Here is a 22,768-nt window from a genome sequence, read left to right on the forward strand (position 1 = left end):
TGCGGTATTCGATCACATGTAGGGAGAAAGCCTTTGCCTCGCATTCGAAGCAAACCGTGAAGCCACCGCCGTCTGAGGCATGCCAACCTTAAGGATCAAGTAGACAGCATCTTGAACGGGAGTATAAGCAAGTCGAATGTTCTATATTTAGCGAGCGAGATAAAGGATACATGGCGATTCCCCTCAAATGACCGATCACCATAACTGAGCTGATTCCTCGTTGACAATGGGCAGAATCGCGTAGGGCGAGGCACATTTAACTGGCAACCCTCTTGGGGGAACAAAAAGCATTTAAGAAGAGACACGATGAACAAAGAAATATGTTTTCGAAACAATCTAGGATCATGGCAGACCTTTGTGCTGCAGCACATGAAAACGAAGTACTAATTTCTCGAGCAACAGAATTTGAATGAGATCACATCAAATAATTAGCTTACCCCAAAGCTCATCTCAAGTTCAAGTGCGCTGGTAACAAACCCACTCCTTTGAGCCGTTTGGCTACTTCCTGCCAATTTTCTTCGGATATCTGATTGAGGCGTCTTCGCCCTCTTCCCAGCACTCCTAGGTCAATGATCTTCCGATGCTAACACCCCGCAGGGACACTGTCAGCATAACAACCATCAATACGATATACAACATAGAACACCAAGGCGGGCTTCGAGACCGCCGACTGGGCGGGCCCTGCAGTCTCCGCGGGTTTGGGGTTGGAAAGGCAAGAATAGGACATACATCGGAAACGGCAGTGACTTGGTATACCTCATCAAGAGAGCTGTAGGAAGGGTGGTATGGCCGGGGCCCTATTTAATCGCCCACTGCAAAGCGCTCGACGGTATCCAAGTAGCCTACACTGTAGTCCATCCCGGGCAAGATCAGAACGCCGGTCACACCACCAGCTACATCCCTACTTACGGAAAATCCATGGAAGCTTTCGATGTCGATTGTTACGCGAACCCCGGGATAGAAGTACGGATTCGGCATGCCCATCTGTTTCCACTGCGTCTCCCCATGGATCTCCCTTGCTTCAGGGCATGAGTAGCCCAGCATGGCTCTGGATCCATCCTTGAAAAAGAAGTCCAATCCAGTGACGGAAGGCTTGGCGGTCTCCTGCAACACGGAGACCGCAACCTGGCATACCGGAGCGTGGATTTCGACAACCTCCCGGTACGTACCCCGCACGAGGGTATTATCATAATGATGGAGACCCATGCCGCGGAAGTCAAGTGGGCGAGGCCGCCCGGAATGCAGAGCCAGGGCTGTGTCGCGAACCCAGCGCAGCGCCTCCCACGTCCCAATCTCCAGGCGAAACCCCCAACTACAGCCCCGCTTTCAGGTGCAGTGGTAGAGCAGCCTCCAGTCGATCTCCCCCTCCTCTTCCTGCCTCCTCCTTCTCCCTTTCCTCTCAAAGTAGTTGCGGAGGACGGGCAGCAGGAATCCCCGCTCTGCATTGATCTCAAATCTCGTTTTCCAAAACGCGGGGCTGGAGAAAATGCCTACAAATCCGCGTGACGCGCAACGAAGATGCAAAACATCCCGTGTCGGTAGCAAGATGGCAATTGCTTCGATGATCTCCAGGGGCAGACGCTGGAAGCCATCCCTGCCGGTTCGATGCCGGTGGGAGGCGCGCCGTCGCGGGGTGATACACGAAGCTGGCAGAGGGGGGTCTCTGGGGAAGCGCATGAGCTCTTCCAGCGCGGGCAGTCCGAACCGGCCATCACGCCGGATCTCTTGATCTTCAAACGTCGAGTGGAAGGACGGGTGGCCACCTGGCGTAAATGCGTGGTGAGAATGCCCCGGCGTATAGGGCAATAACTCCAATGCCTCGAAAAGACTCCCTAGATGTAGTTCATCGGGGCCGAAATGCTCCAGCAGACGGTGCCAACAGACTTCATGGATGAGGTACACGTCGGTCTGACGATGCGCGGGCACATCACCCGATCCCCAGCTATCATCGGTCTCGGTGTCTTTTGGTACTCGCGCCGCGCCATGAGCCCCCGGTGAGCTAGGGGCTGCCATGACGGTCCGGGTCACCTTGACGCCGGACGTCGTGCAATAAACTTGGCTTGATGTCAGCATGAACTGGAAGCATGTACACATCTCGCGCGAGTGATCAGGAGGCTAGCTCACCGGCCCTGAAAGGCTTCTTCCATGGGATGGGTTCGTGGATTACACCCCCACACACCGTGCAGGGGACGATCCAGAACTCTAAACCACGTTGCACATGAGGCTCAAATTGTAGCACTGAAAACATGATCAAAGCTTAAGACACTATCTTCCGAAGCTACATGAGGAGAAGAGAGGGCAACTTACATATTGCCTACTCACGTTCCCGTCCCAGGCCTTTTATATCTCCCTCGCCCACGTCATCAGGGTGTCATTTGTTGAGGAGACAGCCGGCAACATTCCCATCCAATCTCCGCTCGATTCGATAGGCAAGGCCTCCTGATTTGACGGGAAGTGAGTTCCAGAAATGCTAAACAATGGTCAAGCGCCCGAAGCCTGAGACCGTAACACCGGCCATCCTTGATGTCCACCAAGAAAGGGCCACAATGGAACAATCAGTACACTAATAATGTAGACCTTCAACACAACAATCAATAGCGTGATCCTCTGATACTCAATGTCGGCAACACAATATAGTCGCCCGAAACAATAGAGAAAGTAATCGATGGCTATTCAGAGAGAGTTCTCCAGGGGAGGGGAAAGCGGCTTGATCAGGTCGCTGCGTGTATATATGGCTCTGCATTCCAGCCTCTTTTTCGAGTTCTCTGTTTCGTCTTCCTCTTCGTCCCAAATCATCGTATCTCAGGTAGGAAGTCCATCTTGGTGACCTTTTGTTGCGTGTCCAAGCTGATGAGGCGCAAGCACAACGACCACAACAACCACAACCACAACCACAACCACAACCCCCACAACCACCACCATCACCATGGCTCCCACTCAGCAGGTATGCAACCACTCGTCGATGCCTTATCTCTTGTGCACGCGTGTCTGACGAACACTCAGCAAATCATCGTGAACGCGGGTGGCCGGGCCACCATCGTGGCCCTCGCCGACAATCGCCCCCGGGCACTGCGGAGGAAGGACCTGAAGAAGGTCCAAAAGAAAAGACAGGCCCGCAAAGGGCTAGAGAGCAAGGTCGCCTCCCACGAGGAGCTGGTAAGTCCGAACCAAAGGCATTGACAGATTGGTTCGAAGCGAGACTAATAGCTTGTCTGCCGGGAACAGCTGCGCGAGGCCGAGCGCCTCGAAAGGGCGGCCGCGGCGGAGGAGGCGGAGGTGAGGCGAAAGCGGGAAAAGGCCGCGGAGCTGCGGCAGAAGGCCGAGGCCCAGAACAAGGGCGGGGATGAGGGGGTGGCTCTCGCGGTGAGAGTGAAGGAGACCGCCGAGCAGGATCATCAGATGCAGTAGATGAAATTCAAGGTTTACGGCGCTGGACGCCGGTTCGTTCCCACCCAAACATTGCGATCTTCGCTCCTTCTCGTACCATTGTAGCGTACCTACCTCTCATTATCCCTGTTCATGGCAGCTTTGCGGGCAGCGTCAGCTTTGGTGCCAATGTTTGACGTAGCTAGCTGAGATGCTCTCCACTGTCAGCCTTGCTGTACTGGTTAACCTCCAACGTCATGGGGGCACAGCGTGGAGCAAAGTGCTGGTATGCCTATCACACATTCTGCAGCTATAGATGGGAAGGTCCTGCGACCTCTTTGAACCTACTGTACAATATATTGATTCGCAACCGCAATTGCTCACGTAAAATGTACATGAATGTCACCAACCATATCAACGTGAGTTATACCACCACAGGCCTCCCACCTCCCCGAGTCTGCGGCTTCAGCGTCCCGAGAACGTACAGCTCGGCATAGAACCTATTGACAAAGTGTAGCTATTACTACATCTGGCCTCTATGTCTAGAATCATCCACCTCCATGCAGAGAACCCTGCAAGAAGTCTACTGAAAAGCGGCCAAAATCTCATCATTCCACCTGCCCGTCATCAGCAACGATATCTCAACATCATACAGACCAAAGCAAGAGAACTTACAAAAGATACTTCCCCGACAACTCCCGAGGCGCATCCAGCACCAACCGCGCAATAACATGCCCCGGCTGCTCGGGTCTCAGCAACCCTCCATCCTTGTGGACGGTGGTAAAGAACGAATGGAACTGCTGATCCATCTTCGTCGCCAGATCCTCCCGGATGCCCCGCTGCATCTCGGTGTCCACGATGCCCGGATCCACCGACACAGAGACCACCTCAGGCTCTTCCTCCCCCAGCGTCAGCGCCAGATGGTTCATGGCCGCCTTGGTGGCGCCGTACAAGCCCCATCCCTTGAAGGCTGACACGGAAGCCGCGGATGAGGTGAACATAATCCGGCCTTGCGTGGCGCGAAGGGAGGGGAGAGATGCTTGCACCTGTTGCTTATCGTTAGTCCATCCGGGACGGTTGATCTTCCAGGCATGATGGTGCCTTGACGTACAAAAGCAACACAGCTGAAATAGTTCACATCAAACCCGTGCTTCCATTGCTCAGGGTCCGCCTCGGCCACATTCCCCACCTGCCCCAGAGTCCCGTGGTTCAGCACGAGTCCGTCCAGCTGTCCGAAGGCCTTCAGCGCCAGATCGACGGCCTTCCGACCGAGCGAGAGATTGGCGAGATCGCCGCCCAGGACCTCGACTTGGCTGGGGTACTGGTCTTTCAGGGCTTGAAGGGGCGCAAGGCTTCGCGCGACGACGACCAAATTGGGGGATTGTGGGCTGCTTAGGAGGTACTTGGCAATGGTCAGGCCGATTCCTTCGTTGTTGTTAGCCTTGGTGGGGAGAGAGGGAGATTGCCATGATGCAAGTGGTGGACGTACCGCGCGAGGCGCCAGTTATGATGAAGGTTTTGGGGGACATGATTGGATCTACTTTATTGGGTGCCGTGTGAGGATATCTACAGTATGAGAGTTGGTTACGGTGGAGGGGGACTGGTTGAGAGAAAAACACGGTCGTGGGTGAGGCTGACCGAAAGTGTGGCTTGGCCCGCTGGAGACTAAGTGGGGAAAAACGTGAAGGCTGGAACCCTGGATGGGTCCACTTAACTGGGACTACGTCATTTGGGGTTAATTAGGGTTGTGATGAAGCAAGGTAAGCTTGTCATATATTTTGCCTTGGCGATGTGATACTGTACTATGAAAGCATTAATCTGGCGTTGCTTGCTAGGTGACTTGTTAGGGTTTCCGTAGCGGCGTTGTTCTGGTGCCTCAGGCAGGATCGGTTGCCGTCCTGGATGGAGGCTTTGCAGTATAGGAAGATGCCCCCGACAATTGTCGTCCGAGTTTGGGTGCTACCTGTACACAACAATTGGTCCCTTATAATCTTCGATAAGGCGCTCTCCGGATTTTTCGAGAGGAGTTCAGCCTTGTTGACCAGGCAGATGCTACCCCGCACGTATGCTTAATTCATTTATCATACTTTGTGCTAGGTGACAGCTCAACGTGCTAGTGCTGACGACAGGGGTTGGGTTGGGTCAATTAAGCACAAACCTCACCCAAAAGCGAGTACAGACATCACGCTTCACAAGCCACCAATCTCGAACTGGCCAAAGATAAATAGAATATCCCCCCTCTAGGCACCCATCTATGACCCCTGCACGCAAATATCAGCTCGTGGCCGCGGTACCTCCCATTGCATGTCTATTGCCTCGGCGACCCTGAGGTCACAGCAGGATATAAAACGGGGGTCTCTCGTCAGATCTCTTCGGTTCTTAGTCTCCGTCGCAAATGCGCAACCATGAGACAAACCCAGACAAAACCTCAACCTAAACCATTCAAAGATTGGCCCAACGATGCCGCGGTAGGTATCAGTCCGTGCCTGATCGCGACTCCGCGTAGCAGCCCACTGAATGCTTTGCTGTTAGTTTGAAACGACGACCGAGCAACGCCAGCCCATCGAACTGCCCGTCATCGGGTCTTTTCCATCGCACGTCGCGGGAGTCCTGTACCGGACTGGACCGGCTAGCTACAAAGTCCCCGGATCGAACTATCAGCTCCACCTCTGGTTCGACGGCTTTACGCAGCTGCATCGTTTCCAACTCGTGCCCCAGCCAAGCGGGTCGTGCAAGGTGCTCTACAACTCCCGCCGTCAGGTCGATGCGCTGATCGAGGAGGTGCGCAAGACGGGCACACTGCGCGGCATGACATTCGGGCAGAAGCGAGACCCTTGTGCAAACTTCTTCCAAAAAGTCAAAGCAGTCTTTGAGACCCAATTTGAAACCACAAACCCGGAGATGGTGAATGTGGGAGTCACGGTGCATGCCAACGTAAGTGGATCTTTCCCTCGGGTGCTCAGTTCCATTTTTTTGAGCAGATGGACTCATGGGAGGTGACAGATCCCAGGCATTCCGTCCCACCTCAGAGCTGTTGCCGTGCTGCCCGCAATGCGGCGTAGTGATAGGGCTTGAAATTGACACGATGTTTCGTTGATGTTTGGAGAAAAATACTGCGAATAGAACTGGCAAGCCTAGAGGATATGTACGGTACGTACACACTTCACAACACATATTCGACCGTCTTGGATCGCGGACGGCAGGCTAGAATGCTCATAGAACACAGCCCACCAGATGCCACGCAGTAGACCTGGACACATCATTGCAGTGGTCATTTTGCCACTGGTAAGACAACCGTGGTCAGTGGCGAGTTGTGCCAGTCTGGCTTCCATCGACTTCCAAATGACGGGTGAATTGACTTACCAGTTGCTATATCAGCATTATGAATGCGACAGCAGCCTGACTGCGGGACGGGAACAAGCGACTTGGGCCTTTCCCTTTTCGGCGGCGACTGAAGACCACTCACTCACTCACGGGCACGGCACCCACACAATTGCGACCCACATCGGGTCAAACCGACACGAAAATCCTTCCAGGGTTAGTCCCGACCTCATCGAATGGAACTACTGCATTGTAGCCTCAAAGATAGAAAAATACTGCCCACATCCTAGAGACACGCCGATGAAGGAACTCCTTTGACCAATGCTGACCACCAGAGTCCCAAATCAGGGCTATCTGTGCCCACGGGCCAGGGCGGTGAAGCAGCCGCCCAATCATGGCGACATATTATGGCCACGGCCCTAAATCTGTGCAGCCTGGAGGATCCGAAGGATTGTCGAAGACGGGGAGCAAAACGAGGGCCAAGTCTGCAGGCTTATCAATCATCCACGAGTGCCCGTTCATGCAAGTCGGCAAAAAAATATCACTCGAGTATTACACCTTACCCTTTCCTGCGCACGATCTCAGAATACGAGATTGGCGTGCCCACAATAAGTCAACAACGCTGGCAATTCGACGGCCAAGACTTGCAAAGCCGCACCGCAATATGGACCCTGAAACTCGGTTGGTTGACGATATCGTGGGTAACGGCCGGCTAACCCGGAACGGGAAAGGCACGACTACAAGCACTGAGTGTCATATCAGCTTGGGCTGACGAGAACTTTTGTCAGGGCAAGGTGGCTAATTTGGAGATAACGGTCTATAAAAAGGGTCTGAGAAGCCCGCGATGAGCCGGACAGAGACTCATCAGTATTTTCAACTCAAGTTTCTATCTCAGAATCTCCTTGCCTTGTTAGACTTCTCACAATGACGCTCACTCCAAAGGGCCAAGCCCAAATTTCTGCTGGACAATCCCAATACCAGCCTCCCTCCACTGGCATCTTCCGTCTGATGCCAGCCAGCTGGGTCCCCTACGCTGAACTGATGCGTCTGGACCGCCCAGCCGGCTTCTTCGCCTTCTACTGGCACTACCTGATCGGGATGAGCTTTGCCGCGGCAATCCTGCCTTCCGTGTCCCTTCGGGCCCTAGTCGAAGCAGCAATCTACCAGATCGTGTGGGTGATCATTCTGCGCGGGGCCGTCTGCACCGTGAACGACAACTTCGACCAGGAGTTCGACCGCCAGGTCGCGCGGACCCGCTGGCGGCCCATTGCGCGTGGGGCGGTCTCTACGATGCAGGCCAACCTCTTCGCCGCGGCCCAGGTCGCCCTCCTGGCCGGGATGGCCCTGCGGTGTCCCCTGCAGCAAGCCGCGGGGCTGACCGCCGTCCCGCTCTACGCGAGCCTGACCACGCTGATCCTCAGCGTCTACCCGCTGGGGAAGCGGGTGACCGACATGCCGCAGATGATCCTTGGCGTGGGCTTTGCGGCGGCGATCCCCTTCTCGGCCGCCCTGCTGGGGCTCGATCTGTTCCCCGTGTCGCCCTTCGCCTTGCTGCAGGGCCAGGGGGGTGCGGATTCCCGGCTGGCGGCCGCGTCGCTCAGCCTGTGTGTGGCCTCGGGCCTCTGGACCGTCATCTTCGATACCGTCTATGCGCACCAGGATCGCGCGGACGATATCAAGGCGGGCGTGCGCTCGCTCGCCGTTCGTCTGGGCGATCACACGAAGCCGGCGCTTGCCGTCTTGGCGGCTGCGCAGATCGCGCTCTTGGTGTTTACGGGCGTTCAGAGCCAGTTCTCCGCCGTGTATTTTGTGACGTCGTGTGGAGGCGAGGCGCTTGCGTTGGCTACTATGCTCGTTGTCGTAGATCTGAGCAAGCCGGCGAGCTGTGCTTGGTGGTTTGGGAAGGGAACGGCCATTGTGGGGATTATTCTGCTGTCCGGATTGGTTGGAGAGTACTTGTTGAAGTGATGTGATGTTTGATTTTTTGTTGAGGTCAAGTCTCATCCCTGAACACCCGAGCGTTGCAACCGTGGGGTATGGGCTATATCCTCTCCCTCTGGGTGCATGGGTGAAAGATTACATATGGTTTAGAGTGAATAGCATACGTGCTAGCTAGAATATGATGATTTACTGCCCTGACCCTGTCCAGGACTGGACTTATGACAATCTCCGAGTTTCCAACAGTCGCTCCTTGAGTTCAGGTTCGATGCTTTACCCCGGAGTAGAGATAAAAAAGCAGTAGTGCTCACCGGTCCCTACGCACGGCTCACATCACGTCACAGCGCCAATGAGCGCTAATGCTTGATTGCTGTTTCATTCTTTGTTTCAAGAAGGATGGTCTTCCCTGTCGGGCCAATCTGCCAGCGCCCGCGCTAGAAGTAGCTCCTTTCATTACGCCCTTCTGGCACATCCTAGCTCCTGCCCTGTCGGGTTTAGTCTACAATATGGGTTGTCTCCATCTTATCGGCAATGTCAGATCTTCCCCGCTTGGCCAAGACGAGGCGGGCTAGCTTCAGACATAAACTTTGTTTGTTAAGGCTTTGGCGTTGGGAAGAGTAGAACGGTCGATGACCTTGCAAATTTACCTTTGCCCCACACACCACATCAGGCCTCACCCTCTCCTTCCTAGCTCGCAACGGTATTTGACGAGTCATGTGATTCGGGCTACCCTACCTTCCCGTCTCTGCTGTGTCTAAGACATTTCGGGTACACCTGCTCTGCTGACTCTAGATCATAGTCACCGTTCATTCTGCTGTTCATGATTGTGTCCGAATGAGTTTGTGCTTACATGCAACGTCATCGTATTGAAAAGCACAGGCTCTTGGACCTTGCACCCAGAGGATCTTGCACATACCTCAAGATAGTCTATATTTGGCTGATGAACAGTAGGACAACAAATTCAGTCCCAGACCAACAAGAGATGCATCGCAAAGCACTCACAACAAGTCAAACGAGTGTAGATAGTTAGAGTGTTCAATATACATATTATCTCAGCATCAAGCTTCAACGCAAACCACTAGGACCGGGAGAAAGATCGCTCCACTCTCCACAACCATCCATTTTAGCAACCCCTCAGTCCTATCGTCCTAGTAAGGAATCTGCCGATGGAACCACTCCATCAACAAGGACACCTGAGCCGGGTGCGCAATAGGCACGTCCTCGAACGCATCGCCCAACTCCATGACGACCTGGGTGCCGTTGGCGCTGTTGGGGCTCCAGTAGGGCAGGGAGCCGGCGGTGTACGAGCCGCCGAGGTTGGGGTCAAGGGTTTTAGCGAAATTGGCCCAGTAGGCCGACATCTTCTCCTGGATGGCGTAGTCGGTGGCGTTGAAGGGGTACCGATCCGTGTTGGCGTAGAGCGCGTTGAGGGCGTACATGATCTCGGACTGGTGGAAGGCGCCCTGGTCCTGGCCGGGGGGTGCATGGGTCCAGTAATAGGTGTAGAACGAGGAGGAAGCGGCCTTATACCACTCGGTGGCGTAGGCCCACGAGCCGACCAGCGAGGCGTCCCGCGCCGCCGCGTTCCACGACTCGTCCTGCGTGCCGTTCGTGTCCGGGTACAGCTTGATGTAGCGGTCGTAGAGGTCGCCGTACTTCAGCGAGGTGTAGTTCTCATACTGCGCCACCGTGTAGTCCGTGCTGGTGGCCGCCCCGGACTCGTCCTTGGTGTTGCCGGTGATGATGGGCACGTCGTTGGCCGGTCCGTTGCGGAGAGTGTCGATGTACTTCTCCGGGAGCACGTACCCATCGAGCACCGGCTTGAAGATCAATGGATAGCCAGCAGACAGGGCGGTGACCCAGTTGATCCACGTGGAGTTGACCCGATCCTGCGATCCGACGAGAAGATCTTCCATGGACAAGGTGCGTAGCTCGGCGATCGTCGAGACATTGTGGCTTGCCACATAGCTTTCGCCGAAGTAGATCGCGGTGGACATGTTGACATACGACGTTGCGAGGCCGGCGAGGAGGGGATCATAGGGGTATCGAATTCCCGACTCGGAGATTCCACCGTGGAAATAGCCCGTGAAAAGAGGACTGTTCACCGCGTGGTACACTTGCGAGGAACCGAAAGATTGGCCAGCCACAATTACGCGATCCGGATCGCCTCCGAAGTTGGCGATATTCTTCTGAACCCATCTTAGAACCTCGAGTTGATCGAGCACACCGTAGTTGCCGGACGTGTTATATCCTGTTGTGCGCAAACCCTCGGCGTTGAGCTCGGGGTGGGCCAGATATCCAAAGGCATCATCGCGGCGGTTGAAACTGATGAGGATCACATCTTTCAAGGCCATTCCACCTCCATAGTACCACGGGTTGTCGCTCGTCTCGTCGGATCCCTGGTTCCACACCATGACGGGGAGCTTGGCGTCTGCGGTGCCGGCATTGGTCCAGATGTTCAAGCTCAGGCAGTCTTCGCTAATGTACGAAGTATCGCCGGTGGGACACGCGGGCCCGAACGCCGTGGCCTGCAAGGTGGTGTTCCACGACTCTCTGGGTTGGGGCGGCTTCCAGCGGTTCTGGTAGCCGGTGTCGGCGGCGTACGGAATGCCCAGATAAGCCGTCACATTGGATTCGGAGATGCCAAAATAGGTCTCCAGGGTGGATTCGTTGAAGTACTTATATCCCTGGACTGGGCCGTAGGTTGTCTGGATGACTTCATCCCAGAGTTGCGCTTGGGCGACTGCAGCGCCCAGAACCACCGAGGTCAAGGCCCGCGGAATCGAGACGGTCATTCTGGAAAGACTAGACCAATGATGATGATGATGATTGAGAAGGAAGGGGAGGTTGATGAAGGGATTGAGCGAAGATGGATTCCTACCATTCTTTATATCTTTGTACCAAGGCAAGATCTCAGCTGTGATGTCTACTCACCTGTACTGCGCCGGCAAGGGTTGCGTCGCGAAGGTGCATGTCGATGACTGGAGTTTTGCATTCAGTGTACCACGGATGTTGACCAGCCGTTCCGTGCATGATCACTGACGATCGTTGCCAAAGCCTGTTAGTGAGCGTCCTGTCAGGTACAATTCACTAGGCAGAGGTACGTCAACTTTTGATTGCGAGCATACGTAGATACCAAGATGAGAGACCAATGACACGCATTTGTCCTTATCCACTAGATAGTCGTTACGCCTCCCCTCGAGGACCGGATTCTTGGCACTGGCCAGAATTGCAGACGGGCGTGATTAGGCGCGCTGCAACACGTGTAAAGACAAGTCTCCAGGACCAAAGACTCGATATACGTCTTTGAGAAGCACTTGAGTTTTTCTAAAGGTGATCAACACAATTGTCGGGAAGTAATGTCTGGCTTATCCTTTATCAATGAACATGAACGAATCCAACCATAGATCCAAGAATCTTTGGGCTTGGGTTTGAGCTTCGGTAATGGCTCTTATGTCTGTCTTGCACGCTTGACCTTGACGCGAGACGAGGCGAGGTCTTGAGGGCTGCCGTGCGAACATCCCAGCAATGGCAAGGATCGCTCGGGACTGGCTGCCCAATGCAGGCACCAGACCCGGAGACCCGCGGTAGGGCTCGGCACTAACAGCCCGACCGGGTGCTCCCGTACGAAACCACTCGGCCCAGCACCATAACTCCGGCTACTAGGGTCTCGCTAAGCCTCTTTGAGCTTCGACTCTGAGACTAAGTCCGCCCTACAACCGCACAGGCCGAGCATACGTGCAAGATGAGATGTTGCAGCCTCTGGCTACAGCAACGGACGAGATTCCACTTCTCATCTCCTCATAATCTACCGGCCTACGTAATCCCTGAGGAAAGCTAATGTATTCCACGACGCCTGTGATTCCACCTTGCCACTTCGGGGCAATGCCACCCTGCTTCAGTCATGAAAACCAGGGTCGTCCCCGGCTGAAGACGGTAGAACTTCCTCCCTTAAGTCTCCGACTCGGTGCTGGAGGTAGTACGGGTCCCTCCAATAAGGCAATGTCACTGTGTCTGCCCTGAAGCCCTGAGGCAGTCCCATCTCGTTGGCTCTTCACAACTGGTTGACCTCCGTGCAGTCTTACCGAATGATTTCACTTTAGTCACCATCTTCGCCAACTTTCGGATTCTCAGCTGGCCAATTGACTTGAGGGAATCGGGTTATAGCAAGTCAAATCTCAGCTGACGGGGAACGAACACCCCGGTCCTATACTGTGCCAATTTGCCGTACGGTACATCGCGGCCTATGGCACGCTAAGGCCAGTCTGCCACTCATCCTCTATTGTAGAACCGGAGTCTCAAGCGAATGTGTGTGGTTGATCAAGCTGTTGCAGTGAGCAGGACGCGCGTCACATTCTCCCCCATCCAAAATGGGCCACAGTTTAAGCCTCAAATACTGAGCTAGACGAGTCGTTAATCTGTAGATTCACACCCTAGGTCTCTTGAGAATTGACCGGAGCCGTTCACGAGCTATCCCCGCTACGACTAGGCCTGGGTGGAGAGACTCTTGATTTGAAGGAACGGCTTTAGAGGTCGAGGCGAGGTTCTCGCTAACATCAGCTAGCCTGTCGCGGCGGTGTGAGAATGCCCTTCTGCTCCATGCTGTGTGATCACGGGCCCGCTCGCGATTATGCGGCAGCACCACAGTTAAAGGACTTCTACCAGGCACATCCTTCATTTACGCTTCATTGACCTGAGTGCCATGCTGTGATAGTAACTGTCGGACTGTTCAGTCAGGAGATGATATTGGCGGAGTTTGCTCCTCCTCATCAATGTCGATGTGGTCCCAAAATCACGGTATCTCAACTTGTGACAAAAGGTTTTGGCCGCGCTGGCGATAGGTTGTGAGATTTGATGTGCTGTCTTGGTCGAAAGGCGCTGATAAACCACCAACTCGCTTGGGACAGTAGATCCATGCCACCGATATCTCTTTTAAGGCGACATGACAAGAAGGCTCTCATCATTATCTTGCCAGTCTCTTCCTGAGCCCCCTCAGTCTTCGACATCAACGTGTGCTACTGAATCTAGATGCAAACGTTGCGATGTGGCATGTTTTGCGATGGACCCTGCTTTTGACGATTGAACGGCTCAGCAATGGCTGAAAAAAGGAAAGTAAGTCTTCTTCACTTTGACGGGGACATGGCGATCTTGTCGCTGGGTGATAATATACAAACAATATCAGTGCCTTGTTTAAGTCACGATAGATAAGCTATGACAAAGGGGTAGTAGAGTCGGTCTGAGGACCGGTAAGTGAGGATAGTGGACCAATTGATCCTCCCGCCGAAATAAGAGACCTTGATCCGCAATCTTTCTCAAACTCATCCGCAATCTACAGCTACCTGCTTCTTGGCGGCAAAGGAGATCAACTGTTCCCTCTTATCACACCGAGTGGGCATCTCACCTTTGCGTGTAGACCGTCACATTTCTACACTACACTAAAATCCCGGCGGATGATTTTGAACGAAGCCTATCCACACCGAGCCCCGGACAAACATTCATCGTGGCCTCTCTCTTTCCCTGTTATGCAAACCGATCTAGTGGATCACGAGACAAGTTGGATCCTCGACATCAGTCCCGATGAAGCATTATGCTCTCGTGGGGAGCAGTGGCCGTGCCAGCCTGCTCAATACGAGCTTGGCTCACAAATACACCAATCCTCGTGTTCTGACGGCCCTTCGCAAACCGCTCTGTCTCTGTTCGTTCACTCTTACCATATTGAATTCCCCTAAACATGTCTCATCGATAATATGCTTCCAAATCCTACAAAAACCGCACTCTCACACTCAGTCCCTGGTTCCACACCGGCTGCATCGTCTCGCCACCAAAACCCACTTCACGCTTCGAGCAAATTAGAATGCCCAGCTTACTACACCGGACCCCTCGGCTTGAGCTTCACCATCAGCGCGGACTTATCCCACAACAGATGACATTCTTGGTCCAGCCAATCCGACTCCGTATCCTCTAGTTCCATGTCGAAATTGAAGATCATGCGGGCCAGGATGATGCGCATCTCGACATATGCCAAGCTGAAGAAACCACCGTGTCAATAATGTCAGCAAACAGGCAATCGGTGGGGTCACATACTTGCGGCCAATGCAGTTGCGGGGCCCAAAGCTGAACGGCTGCAGCACGTCCCGGTCATCGGTGGCGTATCGCGGGTCGCCGAGGTGGCGCTCGGGGACGAATGCATCCGGGTCGGTGAAGTTGGCCGGAGACCGGTAGGCGGCGTAGTGCGGGATGGAGACACTCGTCTGACACGGTTAGTTACGTTTCGGATCCACGACTCAACACTCTTCTCTTGGATAAATGTACTGACCCCTCCCGGGACCCAACCCCCAGATATGACATCCCCCTGCGGATCCACCACGCGCGGCAGCCCCACCCCCACCGGTGGAAACAGGCGCAACCCCTCCGTCAGCACCGCCAGACAGTAATCCAGACGATTGACGGAGTCCAGCGTAATCTCCTCCTCTGTCGCAAAGGCGGACCGAACCTCCTGCTGGAGCTTGTCCATCACGCGGGGATTCTTCAACAGCAGGAAAGTCACGCCGGACAGCAAGGTGGCGGTTGTTTCCGACCCGGCGATGATGAGGGTGCTTGCGTTGGTGATCATCTCGGGAACACTGATCCCCTTTTCCGTGTTGCCCTGGTGCTTGAGGATATTGGCGAAGAAGTCCGGACGCTCGTTGGTCTTGTTCAACCGGGCTTGCACCTTCTGTCTCGTCAGCTGTACGTGCCACCTCTGCTGCTCGAGGACCCGTCTCGGGGTGATCGCGCGCATGAGGTACTGCGTGCCCGGCAGCCGGCGCGCGACGTTGAGGTACGAGGCCACCTTGACGGAGCTGAAGATCAGCCGCACCCAGTCGTGGTAGGCCGCGTTGTGGAGGCAGTCGAAGGGCTCGCCGAAGGCCAGGTCGCCGATGATGTCGAAGGTGCAGAAGTTGTACCAGGCTACCATGTTCAGCGGGGTTTGGGCATGTCGGGCGTGCTCGTGCAGCCGCTGCATGAGCAGGTCGACGTAGCCCCGGATGATGGGCTCCTGGCCGCGGAGGGCGCTGTCGGAGAAGGCGTGCGAAAGGAGGCGCCGGAATCGGCTGTGGTCTGCGTCGTTGGACTGGTCGATGCTCGGGACGTTGTCTGCGGTGGGCGGGTACGCGTGACGGTCTTTGGGCTTCTGGCCGTGGCCTGGGCGCGTGCCGTAGATGGGCCTCCAGGCGTCGCTGCTGATGAAGGAGAGCTCGTTGGGCGCGACGCGGACTACGTGCCCGTATCGCTTATGCAGTGCGTTCATCTCCTGCGGGGGTCGACCCCGGAGTGTCATTAGTAGGTACGGGATCCGGGTGGCGGCCATGGACCTGGGGCCGGGGTATTTGGCTAGCGGGTGGAAGAACACGTTGTAGAGCACAATGCCGATCAAGGGTACAGATATCTGTGCGGGTCGGTGATGATTAGATAGGGAGTCGGAGTTCCTGCTGAGATATGTGAGCACTTACGACCACAACGAGTAGCCCCAAGGCGGGTACATCCGATAAAGGGCCGGCGGGGAATCTCTGGATAGCGGCCATTCTGCAAGAATATCACACACTCAATACTAACACACTCAATACTAGAGATTAACTTGCGATAACGGTCTTTGAGAGCAAATACTGAGTAATTGTCCCAGCGTGTCGATCCAGTTTATATCAGTCTCCATGGTAAGAACCCCGCACCTGCTCGCCCTCGCTTAGACAATGGTGCCGCATACCCTGGTCCAAGTCCTGTACCATGACAAACTAGATCCCCAGCTTGCTCGGTTGATTGTGTTCTAAATGAATCCCCTGGCTCTCAGTGGGATCAAAAGCCTTCACCGTGCATGGGGGATCAATTACTTGTGCAGCCGCACAGACTGTCGATCCCCGTTTGCTAAAGCTGACAGGCTGTCAGACAACGGCTAAACTGCCTCGCACACTTGGTAAGCTGCGTGCAAGTACCTCGACTGGAAAAGATCAACATGTTGTGCGATGTAATAGCCACTGTATGATTTGCTTGGGATGGCTACAGGAGTGTACCACGAGTGGGGCTGCTGTGGATCAGCGGGCGGGGTTGCGGCCGAGTTCCCCGTACCCGTACGGCCCGCTGTTCACCTTCGCTCATCCCCTTCACCGTGACACCGAGGAGAAATGGCTTGGAAAGAACTGATTAGGCAACTCAACTTTTTATCTGGGAGGGCTGAATGTAATAAAATCATGGCGTCTGTCTTTGAATGTTTTTTCCTCCTACTATATCTGAATAGCAAGGTCGAGAATTAAGGGGCGGTTAACGTGCCCCTGTAGACAAATATACACTTTGACCAACCACATCAGATTGACTCTGAGAAGATCAAGACATGCACGAGAATAGTCTCAGGTGATCCTCCCTTGTGTCAACTTCCTGCACAAGGATTTGATAAGCAAGTACTAGCCCCAGACTTACCTACAGTGGCTGTACACAAACTGCCAATGAAAGAATCAGGGGAACATTCAGTTTAAGCAAGCTACAACAACTATACAACAACAACAACAACAACAACAACAACATGACAGTCTGTACTATAGTCTTATGACCTAACATCTTGATTCTTTGCTGAGCATGAGTGTAACTAGTAGGACAAGAGCTGGTATGTTGTGCCGTAACCCGCCAGACACTATGTACAACTACGACGTTAGCGATAAGCTTCGACCCGATCGCGATCAATCCTTGGCAACGTCACCTCGCGGCGAGTCAATCATCAACTTGCTTACAAATGAGTTACTGTGTGGGATATTCTTTCGGATGGGAAAGGTCTAATATTGGCAGTTCTAACATTCGAAGAAAGTCCTGGTCCATATGACTTTGGTCTAACCTCAACAAAAAAAGCATGACTAACAGAGACCTCAAAAAAATAAGATCGAAAATAAAAGCAAGTCGCCTCCAAAACTCGAAGCCATAAGAAAAAGTTGTGAAAATATCTTCAATCACATAAATTTTGAGATGTTGGGATCGATCAGCCTCTGGGCACCTGGCGATGCTAGTGTGAGATGGGAAGATGTTCATCCTATGGCGGGATATGCCGGTCGGCCAGGGTGCTCGCGCACATCTTTGACTCGCTCTGATCCAAGGGCCTGGGTAAGGTGGCGGTTGGTGTACCGTGACTTGGTGAAGGGTTGAGGGCTTCACAAGCTAGCCAGCATCTGGAGATAATGCGTCTCCCTGACTCCCGACGGAGCCAATTTCGGGGCCTTGCTCAGGATTATGACCAAAATGCAAGGCCTTGACATGAACTTTCCTTTTGTTCCTGGCTCGTATAGTGGCTAGCGTGGTCTCCACAAGCTGGTTTTTCAGCCCTTTCAAGCAGAAGGGCTCAGCATCCTCTTGGTGTGATTGATATTCTCTAGAGCGCTGAAGGTTCATTCGGAATAAGAGCTGGTCCGAATGATCTGGCGTGAGAGAGAGGGTTGTAGTGTGAGGCGAGTTTGAACAGCCCTACGAGGCGAGCAACAGAGCTCCGACAACGAATGCCGCACACAGAGAAGAGACGTCGATCCGCAGCAATGTCGCGCGACTCTCCTTCGAATCGCTATCCGAGGACGAGGTGACGCCGGTCGCGTTGGGAATGGCCGAGGAACCCGTGCCGATCTCGAGGATGTGGTCATCGCCAGGGTCGGTGTTCGTCTTCGCGATGGCGACTTCGTTGTTCTCCAAATCATAAACCACGTACGCACTGCGCAGGAAGGTATCGCCGAGCACGAACTCTCCTTCGTCGGAGTCTGAGTCCTGGGGCACGATGCCGAAGACGCAGTAGGAGCCCGCATCCAGGAGCAGATCACCCACCGGCACGGAGAGGTTGAAACCCGAGAACTCGAAGACAACATCGTAGTCTTGGTCCGCGACGTCGCAGTCGACGATCGCGTAGCCGGCCCGCGCGACGTACTCGGCGCCCACGGCGCTGATCAGATCCTGGGCGGCGGCGGAGGGGAGGTAGGTCAGCGAGGTGCCGCTATCCAGAACCCCAACCACGGGAAAGGCGGTGTTGTTGACGCTGGTGCTCTTGGTGCCTGTGACGTGCACCCCGTTGAGGCTGACAGCCAGGGTGTCGTAGACGCCGTTGATTTTCTCGATCGGCAGGGTGTGCAAGCTGCCGGTGTACTTGGCGGTGTTGACTCCTCCGAATAGGATGGTGCCTTCTTTGGCGTCCAGGTCATCGAGCCAGAGACTGTACGCGGCGGAGTTGATGAAGCCCTGGTTGGCGAGCGCTTTGGGGAGGTTGGCATAGACTCCGCCTCCAAATTGAGCGGAGGTCTCTCCGCTGGCGTATCCGATACCTAGGACTCCCTCTAGATTTCAGGTCAGCCATGCCTGAGGCAGGAACTGAAGATCGACAGGGGGTTCGACTTACGACTGCTGGTGCTGTTGGTAGCGACACCGAACTGGAAGTTCGTCAAGGTGACGTTTCCTAACTTGACAGTATCGTTCACATAGTCGCCCGCGGCTTCGCTTCCATCCACGTATTGAATCACGAAATCATCATTGACCAGAGAGTATGTCGAGGAGGCCGAGGAGTCATAAGTGCCGTAGGAGTTGTTGGAGCTGTCGGAGCCAGTACCCGCCGCGTTGACCCAAAGATCGCTACTTCCGGTATCGATGATGACGCTGACGTTTTGTCCGGGGGTGCCCAGTTCCAGGCTGATTATGTAGTCTACCTCCTATTCAATCCTGTTGTCAGTCACTTTCTTCGATCCAGAGAATGTATGCGGCAAAGCAACAAGGGGGAGGTGAAGAGAGCGCACAACGTACATTATTCCCGATATCGACGTCAACAGTGGCTCGTTTGTGTGAAGATCGAATCGCGTTGTGTCTCCGCTGGACATTGTATTGTAGAGTCGCCGGTTGACTGCGTTCGTGCAGAGTAAGCGCCGAAATGGGCTGGATTAAGCCGCCGGCCAGCGAGAAAAGGAGGGCGAGATTCTTCATGATGGGGATGGGACGGACAGCTTAAAGGGCGGTAACAATGCGTCGAAGGGAGGGGGCTGGAGGGTAATTATACTGCAACGAAATTTAGCATGGCGTCATGGTTGCCTGCCACCATGGTCCACTTCAATGGCTTCCGATCAAGCCGCTTGATGAATCTGATGAATCTTTAGTTTTTTTTGCTGGAGCCACGCGGCCCCCTCGGAAGTAGGGCGGGTGGTTTTGGGTGGTTTTGGGTTAGGCAGATGCGATTTGGGATTGACGATGACGCGGCTGTGGCTTTGCCGCCAACCCAACTGGGAGGTTCTGCTTTCGGCTGTCTCGGCCTCTAGCAGTAGACTAGCCCTGCTTCAGCCTTCGCGGGAAACTTAATTTCCGCCATTGTCTGTGTTGCCTGAGGCATAATAGTGCTCAGCCACCGCCAGCCCATCCTGCGCCATGCAAGGCTTGGCTTTCATCCAGCTAATCAACCATTCGAGTCGATGGACTCGTGGACTTCGCATTGGACCCAGCCAGTCGCCGCCCCGACCGCTAAACACCGAGCTTCGCCCTTCAACTCCGTCCGCATCTCATTTCAAGATCACGAGGTACTGGAGAGAGCGTCAAGCAAGGTCCTGTCCAGCTGGATTTAGAATCGGCCAGTGGTGTCTGACCTGGCATAACCAACACTGAGAGTGCCCTTATTACGCACATTAATCGAGACCGGTGACGTTCATCGATCTCGAATTTACCATTCCTATTTCTGGAACACATCCCTTCATCTCCCGTATACATAATATTGAATACTGATTGTTGACCTCAACAATGACTAGTCTACTCGACAAAAGAGAGAGAAAAAAAGGAAATCGTCACCGATGCGAGGAACATCGATACGCTATGACGAATTATAGTTCAGACCGCCCAAGGACGAGATCTGACATGCGAGGGCGAGGCAAGGTCACGTGCTGTGATGGGCTTCCGGGATAGCATCATCTCTGGTATCAGACTGACATACGTCCTCCCAACGCTTGCGGATCAAGTTGATGGCGGGAAAGTCAAGCAGAAACAGCTTCGAAAGAGCCCTCTAAAGCCCATCAAAAGAGCGCCTCAACATCGAAGTCCATCGTCCAGCCGCGGAGGTCTGGAAAGAGGCGATCCCGCGCTTTCCGGCAGTATACAACATCCCCGCAACCGCAACCTCATCTACCAGGTAAAATGCGACTGGAAATCAACGACAAAAAGGCAGATATTCAAGTGTGCCTGCCCCCGGCCTGGGTTGAACGCTCGACCTTTAGGCGGCCAAAAAAATAAGGTAAGGACATTATGGACATTCGAGGCGACTGCAAAGTAATTTCTCCTTTGCTGTCGCCTCGGATGCGATAGGTTCTTTTCTAAAATGGCTTATGAACCTGCACCCCTACCCGCTCGCCAGCGGTTTAGAGGCCAGCATCAGCTCTGGTACTTTATAGATAACACAGTAAGCTTCCCCTTGGTCTCGCAGTCATTTTGATATGCGATTCTCGAGATTTCAGCATGGGGGTTGTCGAATGGTGCCAGAAAGGTGCCCGGTGAGGCGTACTAGGTCTACTGGGGCATGGGCAAGGAGCTCGGGAAGGCAGCAAGGCACTAAGGCATCAAGGTAGAAACGCGGCATGGCACTAAGGCAGCGAGGCATCACAGCCCCTAGGCAGCCCCAGCAGGGCTGGAAGATCATTAGAGCCTGGATTGATTCTAGCATCATTACTCGAATTACTCTTGATGACTGAAAACCTGAATTTCTCAAGCATTGGTCATGGGGGAATTAGTTAACATTCGAGTATTAGTCAAGGTGGCAGTGTTTACGAGAACTCATACATCAGCAGGGCATATCGTTTCCCTAGAGAATAATTCAACAAAAAGTAAGTACAGCTATCTCATCCAAAATACTGATAATGGTTCCTTTGTTGGGCTTCTACGAAGCTCGAAATTCCCCTATTATTTACTCCGAAATGCTAGAGGAGGTGGGGATCTACCGTTCATCTGCCGAGGTGTTCTTGCCTCAGGCACTAGGGCCAACCATCCATTCCGTACTACAGATCTCTTTCACTCGAACCCAGCTGATGACTTCTCATTGCTTTGCATCCAGACATAAGTGACTATATTATTATGGACAGCTATCTTCAACTAGCGCCTTGAATCCCCGATAGGCTCAGTATTGTGACTGAAGACGTGTATCGGAAACATCTAAAGCCTACTGTCAAACAGCTGGCCGAAGTTCCTTGCGGCCATGTTTCTTTGACCCCATCTGACCTACGAGGGGTGCACTGACGGTGGTCGCGGCTCACTAAACAACTGAGCCTCGAGCGACCGGAAGACAGTGCATATGATTCTCACATCCAAAAAGCGTAGGCTCTATATTATTTCTGGGGGTTGGGTCAAGAAATGTCTAAACACAGACTGTATATCGGCCCCGTCCCTTTCGGAGACTAGCTGGTTCCAAAGGCTTGTTTTGCCGGAGGTTTGAGCTTTTTTCAGGGCTCTCACCTACTCACGTGATTCATCGTCGAGGTCTGTGAATCGAATCTATGTATTGAGATTCAGGACAGGCGGCGTACCCTACCGTTCTTTGTCTATTCCTCTTATAGAGCTGTAGTATATTCGCTGTGTATTACGAGTGGAATCAGGTATATCGCAATGATCTCAACATGCGCCTAGGAGAGAGCCGCTAATGTCCTCACTCAAAAACCGCTCTCGATACATCTGTTCCCTGCCATCCCGCGACCAAATACCTCACACATACTCGGCCTCACCCTCCCTGTTCTTCTTACGAGGTCTTTTCTCCGCTTGTAAGCAAAAATCAAAGAGCGGCAGCGCCTTGGGGATTAGATGCGGAGGTAGCGAGGAAGTTCTTGTCCAAGTCTGTGACCTCTACCTTGACGCTTTCATCCGCCAGTTGTCGCTGTGAAAGTTTCTTGAAAGCTGATTTTGACATCTGGACGCGAAGTCTCGCTGAACCGGATCTGTCCCGGTGCTTCTCCGTCCACCCGCCCGTTTCCCGAAGCCCTTCCCATTTTCTCCTGTAAAGTTGTATCGGCCTACCTAAATATGAGTAGCGCTAGTTTTCCAAACAGAAATCATGCAGACTGCTTTTTCAAAGCAAGGCGTGTGAAGTCCTGTTGTTCATATGCCCTAGTCGGAAGAGCTTTAGCACAGGCGACGC

At 53.8% G+C, this 22,768-nt stretch overlaps 9 protein-coding genes across 9 annotated transcripts; 3 read left to right on the forward strand and 6 right to left on the reverse strand.

The window, feature by feature from the left end:
* Positions 1 to 801: 801 nt before the first annotated feature.
* On the reverse strand, positions 802 to 2,248 carry BO95DRAFT_461772 (F-box protein; the record flags this gene model as incomplete). Its single annotated transcript, XM_025588852.1, has 3 exons — positions 802 to 1,323; positions 1,495 to 2,054; positions 2,125 to 2,248. 3 exons carry the CDS (start codon positions 2,246 to 2,248, stop codon positions 802 to 804), a joined length of 1,206 nt encoding a protein of 401 aa, XP_025444223.1.
* Positions 2,249 to 2,926: 678 nt separating this feature from the next.
* Positions 2,927 to 3,408, forward strand: BO95DRAFT_430053 (uncharacterized protein; the record flags this gene model as incomplete). Its single annotated transcript, XM_025584930.1, has 3 exons — positions 2,927 to 2,944; positions 3,004 to 3,156; positions 3,226 to 3,408. 3 exons carry the CDS (start codon positions 2,927 to 2,929, stop codon positions 3,406 to 3,408), a joined length of 354 nt encoding a protein of 117 aa, XP_025444224.1.
* A 294-nt stretch (positions 3,409 to 3,702) lies between these two features.
* Positions 3,703 to 4,961, reverse strand: BO95DRAFT_385215 (SDR family oxidoreductase). Its single transcript, XM_025583471.1, has 4 exons — positions 4,856 to 4,961; positions 4,478 to 4,791; positions 4,042 to 4,412; positions 3,703 to 3,983 (listed from the first exon to the last, which is right to left on the reverse strand). Exons 1-4 carry the CDS (start codon positions 4,893 to 4,895, stop codon positions 3,950 to 3,952), a joined length of 759 nt encoding a protein of 252 aa, XP_025444225.1. The 5' UTR covers positions 4,896 to 4,961; the 3' UTR covers positions 3,703 to 3,949.
* Positions 4,962 to 5,898: 937 nt separating this feature from the next.
* On the forward strand, positions 5,899 to 6,366 carry BO95DRAFT_358422 (uncharacterized protein; the record flags this gene model as incomplete). The annotated part of the gene is made up of 1 exon (XM_025582402.1): positions 5,899 to 6,366. A coding segment is annotated over one exon (468 nt), but the record flags the coding sequence as incomplete, so codon positions are not given.
* A 1,245-nt stretch (positions 6,367 to 7,611) lies between these two features.
* BO95DRAFT_491810 (4-hydroxybenzoate octaprenyltransferase) lies at positions 7,612 to 8,655 on the forward strand (the record flags this gene model as incomplete). The annotated part of the gene is made up of 1 exon (XM_025590666.1): positions 7,612 to 8,655. The coding sequence occupies one exon, from the start codon at positions 7,612 to 7,614 to the stop codon at positions 8,653 to 8,655; it is 1,044 nt and encodes a 347-aa protein (XP_025444227.1).
* Positions 8,656 to 9,773: 1,118 nt separating this feature from the next.
* Positions 9,774 to 11,420, reverse strand: BO95DRAFT_358395 (carboxylesterase/lipase family protein; the record flags this gene model as incomplete). The annotated part of the gene is made up of 1 exon (XM_025582400.1): positions 9,774 to 11,420. The coding sequence occupies one exon, from the start codon at positions 11,418 to 11,420 to the stop codon at positions 9,774 to 9,776; it is 1,647 nt and encodes a 548-aa protein (XP_025444228.1).
* Positions 11,421 to 14,491: 3,071 nt separating this feature from the next.
* BO95DRAFT_430058 (cytochrome P450) lies at positions 14,492 to 16,190 on the reverse strand (the record flags this gene model as incomplete). The annotated part of the gene is made up of 4 exons (XM_025584931.1): positions 14,492 to 14,651; positions 14,710 to 14,876; positions 14,942 to 16,054; positions 16,119 to 16,190. The coding sequence occupies 4 exons, from the start codon at positions 16,188 to 16,190 to the stop codon at positions 14,492 to 14,494; spliced, it is 1,512 nt and encodes a 503-aa protein (XP_025444229.1).
* Positions 16,191 to 17,852: 1,662 nt separating this feature from the next.
* On the reverse strand, positions 17,853 to 19,593 carry BO95DRAFT_491823 (pepsin-like aspartic protease; the record flags this gene model as incomplete). The annotated part of the gene is made up of 3 exons (XM_025590667.1): positions 17,853 to 18,956; positions 19,019 to 19,325; positions 19,417 to 19,593. 3 exons carry the CDS (start codon positions 19,591 to 19,593, stop codon positions 18,106 to 18,108), a joined length of 1,335 nt encoding a protein of 444 aa, XP_025444230.1. The 3' UTR covers positions 17,853 to 18,105.
* Positions 19,594 to 21,009: 1,416 nt separating this feature from the next.
* BO95DRAFT_73444 (uncharacterized protein) lies at positions 21,010 to 21,366 on the reverse strand. The gene has a single exon (XM_025592184.1). The coding sequence runs from the start codon at positions 21,308 to 21,310 to the stop codon at positions 21,098 to 21,100; it is 213 nt and encodes a 70-aa protein (XP_025444231.1). The 5' UTR covers positions 21,311 to 21,366; the 3' UTR covers positions 21,010 to 21,097.
* Positions 21,367 to 22,768: the final 1,402 nt, after the last annotated feature.

This window comes from Aspergillus brunneoviolaceus (assembly GCF_003184695.1).
Source record: "Aspergillus brunneoviolaceus CBS 621.78 unplaced genomic scaffold BO95scaffold_19, whole genome shotgun sequence".
Classification (NCBI taxonomy): Eukaryota; Fungi; Ascomycota; class Eurotiomycetes; order Eurotiales; family Aspergillaceae; genus Aspergillus; species Aspergillus brunneoviolaceus.